The 11,212-nt window shown below is 45.6% G+C and overlaps 1 protein-coding gene across 2 annotated transcripts; it reads right to left on the bottom strand.

Moving 5' to 3' along the window:
* Positions 1 to 8: 8 nt before the first annotated feature.
* LPAR5 (lysophosphatidic acid receptor 5) lies at positions 9 to 9,380 on the bottom strand. Of its 2 annotated transcripts, none has more exons than XM_085235133.1 (2): positions 9,246 to 9,380; positions 9 to 1,432 (listed from the first exon to the last, which is right to left on the bottom strand). In XM_085235133.1, exon 2 carries the CDS (start codon positions 1,303 to 1,305, stop codon positions 193 to 195), a length of 1,113 nt encoding a protein of 370 aa, XP_085091259.1. In that variant the 5' UTR covers positions 1,306 to 1,432; positions 9,246 to 9,380; the 3' UTR covers positions 9 to 192. The 2 variants fall into 2 exon arrangements, with proteins under 2 accessions (XP_085091259.1, XP_010716229.1); XM_010717927.4 differs by lacking the exon at positions 9,246 to 9,380 and adding an exon at positions 7,951 to 8,204.
* Between the last annotated feature and the right edge of the window lie 1,832 nt (positions 9,381 to 11,212).

An 11,212-nucleotide genomic window follows, 5' to 3' on the forward strand; every position in this document is an offset into this window, starting at 1 on the left:
CCATGTCATCAATGTATCTGTGTTTATTGAAAACAAATTTTCATTCTTCAGCTTTGTATCACCACATTCACCCACATATAGCCTGCCATGCCCTCTCAGTTCACTAAGTAACCCTGAGCTTTTTTCCACAGTCTTGATGTAATTATTGAATGGGCCACTCTGAAACTCAGCAATGCTAGAAGCTTTCTGTGGTTAAATTTCTGAGTCCTCAATAGGGCCATTCAAAAATACTGTAGTAGGAAGTGCTGGCACAGATTCACCAGGACAGTGAAAGTTTTCAGATGGTAACTGTTTTGCTGTTGAGGAAGCATGGTTTCGGGTTGACTTTTGTTCCACAACCTGATTCCTAATCATCCCTATATCCGAGTGCCAGGTTTGTCCCCGCCGCAGTTTCTTAAAGGTGTTACGGAAACCTTCAGTACTGAAATAGTAGATCAGAGGGTCCAGTGTGCAGTTCATACTGGCCAACATCATTGTCACAATTAGCACCTCACGCACAGAGACCTGCATTTGCTTCTCGACATCAATCACCCTGGCCTTTATCAAACCATATACAGCCAGGGTAGTGTTATAGGGCACAAAGAATATGACGAAGATGACCAGATTGACCAAGAGGAGACGAACTGTCTTCTGCTGCCGCAGTGTCTTTGGCTGTCTGGCCTGACAGAGCTCCCGAAAGATCTGAATGGAGCAGTATGTCACAGAGCTCAGAGGCAGGAGAAAACCCAGGATTTCAGCCAGAACAACCAGAGGGAAGAGGTTTTTCTGCCACATGTCATCACTAAAGCTTTCAAAGCACAGATAAGTAGTCTGGTTCTGTGACTCACAGTGGTTTTGCTTGTGAACTATGGCTGTGGGGATGGAGCCCATGAGGATCACGACCCAGACCACCAGGCAAAGGAGCCTGGCCACCTTGGGACGCCGCAGGTGCCGCCAGCGGAGTGGGTGCACAATGGCAATATAGCGATCCAGGTTGATGCACATGAGGAAGATGCAGCTACCATACATGTTGATCTGAAAGACAGAGCCAGAGACCTGGCACAGGGTGTTGCCAAAGGGCCACTCATGGTTGAAGTAGTAGTAGAGTCGCAGTGGTAGGGGGAGTGTGAAGGTGAGGTCACTCACAGCCAGATTGAACATGTAGATCATCACCACTGATTTCAGGCGCAGGTAGCGAACAAATATCCACAGGGCCATCACATTCAGCGTCAAGCCTGTGATGAATATCAGAATGTAGCCAGGCAGGAGGAGTTTGTGGTAGAAGCTGTAATCCTTGCATGGCTGAGACACATTGGCAGATGACATACCCAACAGGGATAAGGAGAGGAAATCAGTGTGATGGCTGAGGCAGCTGGAGAGCTAAGGAGGCCCAAAGAAAGGCACTGAGAGAAGTCATTCCTCAAGGAAGCTATGGACAGGTTGTTCTCTTCATCTGCAGAAAGAAAAGTTAAGTTGAAAGGGGAAATCTCTTTTAAGATCAAAATTCCACCATACTGTCTTCTATTGCAACAACTCATAAAGAAACAGACTAAGAAAAATACAGAGTAGAAAAGTGAGTGATCAAATAGCAGAAGAATATAGAAAACAGACAACAGATACTGTTGCACATGTGTCTGAAAATGCACATTGTTTTAGTTAGTGCTGTGAGCACATGCATGCAAATAAGGGACAAAACAAAGGAACGCAGGGAAAGTAGATGAAAGGGAAGGGAAGGGAAGGGAAGGGAAGGGAAGGGAAGGGAAGGGAAGGGAAGGGAAGGGAAGGGAAGGAAGGGAAGGGAAGGGAAGGGAAGGGAAGGGAAGGGAAGGGAAGGGAGGAGAGGAAATACTTTGAAGGGAAAAAGTGAGGGCTGGCTGGAACTTAGAAGATAATAAAAACTTCATAGTAATTTTGTATCAGAAAAACTGGACTTTGTACATTGATTATAGATAAAACGAATGACACTGCTGTTAGACTTGACTCCACCCTAGTTCTCTTAGGCGAAATATCTCACGTAAACCTGAATGCCAGGTTGAAACTTGACTGAAATGAATGAACTGTGATAAATAGATGCAGAGGGCCAGAGAAATCTAGAAATCTGACTCATATTTTCTAGGAATGTGAGTGTAAATGGGACCAGGACAGTTATCTCAGTTCCTTCCTCAGGACTGCTAAGACAGAATAACACAACATTGGCAATGATTCTTAAAGATCTCTGCAGCTCCTTTGGTGTGGTCTCTTGTGTGGTAACAGCAGTATCTACAAGAGCCTATGTAAAGAGTAATTTATCTCAAAACAAAAAGTAGACTTTGTTCTATGTAGAGGAAAATTTTGAATAAGTTGGGTATTACCGTGCGAAGAAGCTACTCAGGAGCTTGACAGTCATGTCAGATATTCTGAATCGCATTGTGGGATGATGCACAAGTCTAGAGGGAGGATTTATTAAAAACAGAAGTAGCACGTGCAGGTGGAAACTGAATCACTAGACTCATTTTGGTGTCTATATGTTAGACAGTTGAAACACTGACATGAGTGAGCAGGGATAGTAAGCAGAGAGTTATCAATTTGCCTGACATCCTTTTGTTCATTGCACAGATCCACCACCAAGCCAGCTTTCTTAGAGGAACTTCTGGATTGTCAAGATACATTTGAGTGGCTTTCAACTTTCTTTAAAAAATGATTGACAATATTGTGTTGTAAACTTGCTTAAGTTTAGAGTATAAAATGATCCAACAAGAAAAGGCAAATATGCTAGAATTGTTGGTTTTCAGTAAAATTATTAGATGCTTCAAAAACACAAAGTCACGGGAGACACGCCAGCTTTTGCTAGAGTGAAAACTCTGTAATGACTGCAGACTGACTAGATTGAAGAGTGTCTTTGTCTCAACTGAGACAAACTGAGTGAGACTAAGACTCCTTGAAAAAACATATCCTGCTTCAATACCTGTGCCCAGATCAGCCAGCCAAGTGAAGGCAACTTGTCTGCATAGACAAACCATTTTTGTCAGTTGTTATTCAAGAAACACCTCTAAACAATGCAGTATATAAGTATAGTCTATAGTATGTGAGATCAGTGGTCTGTCTATGAGTATTCTATCTAATATAATGGATGATGAAGAAATAACGTAAGAACAGTGCAATCACTCCTTAACTTTTCTTCTTGTTTTCAACAAACTATAGCCCAGTGATCTCCTGAGCCAGAAGTGAAATGCTGATATTTAATAGCTCACATTTGTTATTTACTCCAGTTGTTTTTTTTTTTTTGAGCCATATAGAATTTATAATCAACATCTAGTGACAAGAGCACGAAGGATTTTCACAGCTTAATTACCTATCATGTAAAAAAACACATCCTTGTACCAATTTTGAATTACCATCTAGATTCTGTTCCTAGTTTAAATACTGGAAGAGGAAGTGAAAAAAAAAACCCTTATTCACTTTCACTTTATCACGGATAATTTTGTAAACCACCATACTTCCTTTCAGTGACTTTTTCTTGAGATTAAAGGGTCGTGGTCTTCTTAGTTGATTCTCTCAGACAAGTTCTCGGAATCTCTGTTACAGACTTTATAAGCCTTGTGGTGAGAGGCTCAAACTGTGCACACATAGAGTTTGAGATGTGCATGAACTGAGCTGGGTAAGAGCAGACCTCATACACAAGAAATAATGGTCAGTTTAGATCGCTTTTTTGCATCACTCAGCTACTTGAAATTTCAGCTGTTATTTTTAGGCCAGTCATTCACTCTTTTTCTAATCTCTGCAGTTCTTCTCAGCCACTCTCATCTTTTCTAACTGTATAATTTTATGCCTTTAACAGATTTGTTATTTCATTATTCATCCCTCATGAATAAATTAAACAACCCAAGCCCCAGCACAGGTGTCTTATAACTCCACTGCAAAAAAACTGATCATCTACCCTCATTTTCCATTCTGTATTTTAGCAAATTTCATCTACCTAGGAACTTTTCTCTAAATTTCCTCAAGCAACATTCATGAGAGCCTTTTTGAAATCCTTTTGGATTTCCACCATCCCCGTGCTTGCCATCTCAAACTACTCCAGTAGTACCATGAGGCACAGCATCCCCTTTCAAAAGCCATATTGACTCTTCCCCATAATTAGAGATAACTGCATGCCAATTTTTTTCCCCCTTTTTTACAACTTCTACTAATTTTGTTCAGCACAGATATCAGACTCCCTGGTCTAAAATGCCCCCAAAGCCTTATCTCAAATTGTATCTGCTAGTATTCTTTATGTATTAGCTTGTAAGCCTTTGAGACACCAGATAGCAGAGTTCTGAACTGGTAGCCTGAGAAACAGATTTCTTTTACTTAAAAAAAAAAAAAAAAAAAAAAATTATTTAAGTGCTTGAATTTCTTTCTTGTGGGTGGATGGAAGCACAGCAGCAAGTATCCATGAACTGAGCTTTACTAGAGACTAATGCTGATGTTATTAAAGATAAGGTGATAGTCTCAAATTTGACGTAACAGATACTGTAATCAGTGTCAAAGCCCCAACACAAGATGCAATTCCTCTTTGGAAAAGAGGAAGCTGTGGGAGCAGAATGTTCCTCTCCAGAGCTCTAGAGATACTGTTTTGACTGCTCGTCACTGAAGAGGAAATCTCCTGATACAGCAGGCTGGTGGTAGGGAGGCAGAAGCAATGGAGCTGGTTCAATTGTTGGTTAATGTTTCACAAGCCACATTCACTGTGGATATCTCTAAAAGAGCCTCAAGTACTTATTGCTCTACATAAAAGTTGTTGAGTAGTCTCAAGTCATCAGCTGTGCATGGAGGCAATGGTACCACAACACAAACAAGCAATAGAGGAAAAGAACCAAAGAGATACTTTCACTTCGGTGTTCTGCTACCAAAATCATCCATATGATGAGATGTTCAAAATCCTGAAGGAACTTCCTATTTGGTAGCTGACCTTAGGTAGCCAGTGAGATGAAGGAAGCATCTTCTTACCTCACAGTGCAAATTGGTACGGACCCTGATGGCTGCCCTCAGCCTTTCAGCCAGTAGAGACAGAAAAGAGTGATTCAAACTTCAGACAACTCTTCCTATCATGCTTACAGGCAGAAATTGAATTTGTTGCTCATGTTCTTGCTCTGGTAGGGGGCAGGGAAATGATATGGACATGCAAGCAAGCATGCACACGCACTAAGAAACTTCTGCAAGGGAGGAGAAGCTGAAGAAACTAGAAGGCAGGAAAAACAGTGGTGAAGGAGGAAGAGCTGCTGATAGAGGTGTGAGATAAGAACAACGCTGTGTGAACGGGGAGGAGAACATGATGATGAAGAGTTGGTAAACAAGGCTGGGAGCGTGTCATAACCCCACTCCCATATACACCTTCCTGTGACCACTCTACAGGGACCACAGTCAGGAGCCATGTGCCTCCTGCAAGTGCTCAGGAACTGCTCAGGACACTGGCTGGTGTGAGGTGCTCCCAATGGCCTTGGTCCAGGCTGCTCTGTGATATCAGGGCACCAGCAGAAGATGAGCCACAAATCAGTCCCAAAGCAGGCACCTCTTGTCGAAGGCAGCAAAAAAGCTGCCAGTCCACAAAACTTTGAGTTTGTGACTTTTGAGTATTCCTTGTGCAGGGTGGGAAACTCTAGCTATACTTCCTTATGGAGGCTGGAACAGGCAGGTATGGCCTGAGGTGAGGTTAGATGCCTGGTCCTAGGTATTTTCTCTCTTCACAGTACCTTATCTGCGCCTTATCTGCCTAACAGCACAAAAATAATGAAGGACTACAGCATTGTAGGACACAAGTTTATCATAGAATGTTTTGTTGTTGGAGGGGGTTTTAATAATCATCTAATTCAAGCTCCTTGGTAGCAGAAACAACTTTCACTAGATCACATTGCTCAAAGGCCCTTCCAACTTGGCCTTAGACATTTTAAGTGATGGGATGTCTTTCTTATAATCCCCCCTTTATATGTGTTAAGACTGCAATGAGGTTTCCCCAGACCTTCTCTTCTCCAAGCTGAACAAGCCCAACTTACCATAGAATCATAGAATCATTGAGGTTGAAAAAGACCACTAAGATCACCTATTCCAACCACCTACCTACCACCAGTATTGCCCACTAAACCACGTTGTTTACTGCGACATCTATGTGCTTGTTGAAAACATCCAGGGACAGGCAACTCAACCACCTCCCTGGGCAGCCTGTTCCAAAACCTGACAACTCTTTCAGAGAAGAAATGTCCTAATATCCAAGCTGAACCTTCCCTGCCACAACTTGAGGCCGTTCCCTCTAGTTCTATCCATCATTATATAGGAGAAGAGGCTGATCTCCACCTCACCACAATGTCCTTTCATGAAGTTGTAGAGAGCTTCCTCCAGTCACCTCTGAGCCTCCTCCAGTCTTGAACAATCCAGTTCCCTCAGCTGCTCCCCATTAAGACTTGTGCTCCAGACCCCTCACCAGCTTCACTGCCCTTCTCTGGACACTCTCCAGGGCCTCAATGGTTTTTTCTGTATTGAGGGGCTCAAAACTGAACACAGTCCTCAAGGTGCAGCCTCACCAGAGCTCAGTACAGGTGAACAATCACCTCCCTTCTTCTGCTGGCTGCACTATTTCTGATACCGGTGAGGATGCTGTTGGCCTTCTTGACCTCCTGGGCACACTGCTGGCTCGTGTTCAGCAGGCTGTCAACTAACACCCTCAAGTCCTATTCCTTTACACTGGTCTTCCAGACACTCTGCCCCAAGTCTGTAGCATTACCTGGGGTTGTTGTGGCCAAAGTGCAGGACTTGGTACCTAGTCTTGTTAAAGCTCATACAAATGGCCAGTGATCCAGCTTGTCCCTCTGTAGTGCCTTCCTACCCTCAGGCAGATTGGCATGTCCTCTCAATTTCATATCTTCTGCAGACTTACTGAAGGTACACTCAATCCCCTCATCCAGATCATCAATAAAGATATTAAACAGGTTGGGTCCCAATACCAACACCCGAGGAACACTACTCATGACCAGTCACCAGCTGGATTTAATTCCATTCACCACCATTCTCTGGGCCCAGTCATCCAATCAGTTCTTTACCCTTTCTGTACCTGCCCAAGCTGTGGGCTATGAGCTTCCCTAGTAAACTTCCCTTTCTTCACAAGAGAGGTGGTTCAGCCCTTTGACATCTTTGTGGTCCTCTCCTGGACCTGCTCCAAAAGCTCTGTGTCTTTCTTTTCCTGAGGGTCCCAACCTCAATGCAGTACTTCATAGTCATGAGAGCAGAATAGAGTTACGTGTGGGGCAGAGAGGTGAGATGAAAAAAGAGATCTAGAAAAGCCAGGTATGCCATAGAGTCAACGTTTCTGGGCGTGATTTGTCATGCAATCCCTGGTACACTCTGAAGCTGCCTGTGGATGCAGGCAGAGAACACAGCATTGAGTGCCAAAAGAGTAGACTGGTACAGATGAGAACACAAATCGCACAACTGGTTTAGTAGATAAATAACAAGGAATGCGCTATACTTCAAAAAATAACCCACATAGAAATTAGAAAGTGAAGTAGATTTTTTGTAAATGGTTATGAATATTTATGAATTATTTGTACTTGCCCTGGGTGATATGTGAGCCTTAATTTTCACCTTTTTTTTCCTCTAAATATGAAATTAGACTATAATGTGATTAGAATCGTGGAGGCTAGGATTCAAGACTGGGCTCAAAGCTATGTATACAACCCATGAGATTGGGTCATGCTGGCACTGCAGCTCCCCAGAAGGATATCACCCATCCTCACCTCCTAAGGGCCTGTGGAAGAGGACTTCCAATGCAGGCAATATGGCAAGCAAACTCTGCAGTCTCCCCACACTCTTAGCATTACATTTCAGTAAACTTTGGGATTTGCCTCTCGATTCACCCTGTGACTGCAGAGGTGTAGAAGGTTCCCTGATGTCCTATGGTCATCTGTGTCCATGCCCCCAGACCTGTGACAGCCAGTAGCAAGCTGCCTCTGTCCCGCTTACCTCTCTGTAGGAGAAAAGCCGAGAGTGTATGGGCTTGGTGTCTGATCGTTTCTGCCACAGCAAAGCTTTTTGGTTCATTTGGGCACCAGGACGGCAGCTTGAATCACAGTAGGAGCGGGCAGGCTCTTAGGGCACTTGTTTATCCAAATCATGACTGTCACCACTGCACCACAGCTGGCTCTATGTCTGCAAGCTGCAGCTCATTTCTCCTCCTCTCTCACTTCCTGACACACTTCATTCTGGCCACAAAACATGAACTTTGAAGCGTGATCCTATGACAGCAAATGCAATTGTGAAAGAACAACACCCAGGTGCACTCGCAGCTGAGGAGGCTTGGTCAGAATGCCAGATATTTGTTCTTCTTTGCCACTATGCTAACACGGCAACCCCCACAGCTGACAGGGAAAAAGTAAAACATCCCCTTCTCTACAATATTGCCAGACAGAAGTTAGAAGTGAAATATGGGAAGTGAGAACTTGTGCAGGGACACAAGCTGTGAGTAGCGGGGACCTGAAATAACTCAGCTCTGCAGGCGTGTCAGTGACTGCAGAAGGCAAAGACTGTGAGCGTCCCCGACCTTAGAAGGTGCAGGAGGCACGGTTCAGTGCTAGCAGAGCGTGAAGGCTGGAATAGCAGGACACCAGGGACTCAGTACTGCCCAGCACAGCTGCTTCCTCGTGACCTGCTTTTGCTTTGCAAGTTTTAGCACACTGGAAAAGAATGGAAGTCACAGGACACTCCCCACCCACCATGTCCTTCCCCAGGACAGCTGTTACCTGCTGTCCCAAGAAAAGAAGCCGTGCCCATGGGCTCCCAGCTCATCCGCTTGTGGGCTGTCACAGCCTGTGTTTGACTTTCTCACACCCTGTGCCCCTTGTTCTGCCTCATGCAGGGAGCAGTGCAATGAGGAATATATATCTTTCTGCTGCTTCTAAACCCTCAGAGGGTACAGTGGCATTCAAAATGCTGATCTCACCTGTTTTAGTGTCTCTCTCTTTCAAACAGACCCCTTTCTCACTTCCTCGTTGCTGGGATTTTGTTCTCATGGCTGTTTGCGTCTTTGCAAAGTTCCCCTCCAAGGCTTGGTACCGTGAAAGGCTTGAAGACAACTGGGGGTGGGAGTTTCCCCTTTGCAAAAAGTCCCTACTGCTGTCTTCAGGGCCTTGTGCCCCTCACTGCTTGCACACACACGCCTGAGCCTGGCAGCCCAGGCGTTACCATTTGAGTCAGAGGAGGCCTCAGACTGTGGGCCTGCACTGTCCCACAGCATCCCTCACCCCACAGGGATCACTCACCTCAGCAGCTTTCACACAGCATGAACAACCTGCTTCTGGTCCCAAATGCCCCTCGAGGGCTTGGCTTACAGGGGAGAGAAGGTACCCCGTCATTCCCCACTGCTGCCCAGCTGACAGCAGGTAGGACCAGATTTCCGGGATGTGTGTCGGAGGCTACACCCCGGTGCTGCAGATCCCAACATGCCTGATACCCTGCTGCGCCGGCTCCAGAAAGCAGGAGCAGGGACCAAAGCAAAGCTGGAAGGTCAAGCAGAGAAATGAAAAGCTCCATTGCAGCTGCTTGGTTTTGAGGGGATGGCTGAGCACAAATGCTCTTCAGACCTCATTGTGTGGACAGATGTAGATGAGCACAGAAAAGGGGTTAACTCACATGTTTAATGTTTTTATTGTTGGTTGGGATAAGGGGATTGAGTGTACCCTCAGTAAGTTTGCAGGTTTCACCAAGTTGGGAGGATATACCAATCTGCCTGAGGGTAAGAAGGTCCTATAGAGGGATCTGGACAGGCTGGATCAGTGGGCTGAGGCTAATTGTATGAGCTTTAACAAGACCAAGTGTCAGGTCCTGCACTTTGCTCACAACAACCCCAGGTAATGCTACAGGCTTGGAGCAGAGTGGCTGGAAAGCTGCATGAAAGAAAAGGATCTGGGGATGTTAGTTGAACATGAGCTAGCAGTGTGCCCAGGAGGCCAAGAAGGCCAACACTCTGAAAGAGCTGTCAGGGGTTGCAACAGGCTTCTCCAAGGAGTCAACCATTCCTCAAGGTTTTCAAGAAAATAGACAATGTTGCTCTGAGTGAATATGGTTAAGTCCTATGGTGGTGGTGGGTGGATGGTTGGAATAGGTTATCTTAGTAGTCTTTCTAATCTTCACAATTCTGTGTGAGCATGCAGAGGAGGTGGAAGAAGCATAAAAAGGCCAGATCCACAGTCTCACTTTCTGAATGATTCAGAGAGAAAAAGCTGAAATCTGGGCCTGCGTGAGGATTTTTACATTCCTGAGACATCAGCACAGCTGGAACTGGCCTGATGAAGTAACAGCAGTCTTTGCTCGCAGAAGGTTTCAGCCCTATAGTCGCACAACCCACACACCCCACTGGGAAGAGGAGCAGCCACCACACTCCTTGCTGGGAGGAGGGCAGAAAAACCCTCCTTCCTGCTGTGAGGGCCTGAAGGGAGACCTGTCAGAGAAAAAGGTGGGAAGCGGTAGGGCTGAGTCTGTTTGCTGTAGCTATGAGGGCTGCAGGGTAGAGAAGAAGAATGTCCAGCCTGAAGGAGGCAGATGAGAGAGTGCCAACAAGGGCAGCTGTGGAACTGAGGGAAGTGCCAGGTCTTCCTGATTCTGTGCCCAGAGACTGACACAGCAGGAAGATACACTGGCTACCAGGGGGCTGGGTGACAATGTGTCGATGAGCTGGTGCCTTTAGCACCAACTGCCTGATGCTCCCCAGCTTCTCTTGTATATAAATCTTTGCTCACTGCTGCTGGAGTGACTTGTCTACAGAGAAAGATGACCAGATCATCTATCTATAGGACATTAGAGATTGGGATTCAGGCACTGACACCACCCCTAGCCATGTGAGCTCCCTGGGAAGAAGGATGCTCACTCCAGAGCCCCAGTTCAGAGCTCTCCCATTGCTCTACCAGAACTGTAGTGGGCAGTACTGCACAAACGCCTTCAATCCTGTTGTGCTGGTAGGCACAACAGCACTACCCACAATCATCACCTGTGGCAGGGGCTGTGCTGTGCAGGATGGGATTTGGGCTGCTTCTTGGTGGCTGAAGGCAGAGTTTGGCCAGGGCTAGGATGGAGATAGTGTGACTGTGTGTATGATGCTGATCCCAGTGCAGCATGTCTTTGCTGTGACCTAGTTGCAAGTACACTCTGCACTCGTACTATCTGGATTGGAAAGTCACCTGAGGAGGTGCTGTCTGCAAAGAAACAGGCAGATCTGTAAGAAAAGTGTGGG

This window comes from Meleagris gallopavo, chromosome 1 (genome assembly GCF_905368555.1).
Source record: "Meleagris gallopavo chromosome 1, MGAL_WU_HG_1.1, whole genome shotgun sequence".
Lineage (NCBI taxonomy): Eukaryota > Metazoa > Chordata > Aves > Galliformes > Phasianidae > Meleagris > Meleagris gallopavo.

What these genes read in the sequence shown, in the direction of transcription:
- LPAR5 (XM_085235133.1), bottom strand. Translation starts at nt 1,305, where the DNA reads ATGTCATCTGCCAATGTGTCTCAGCCATGCAAGGATTACAGCTTCTAC.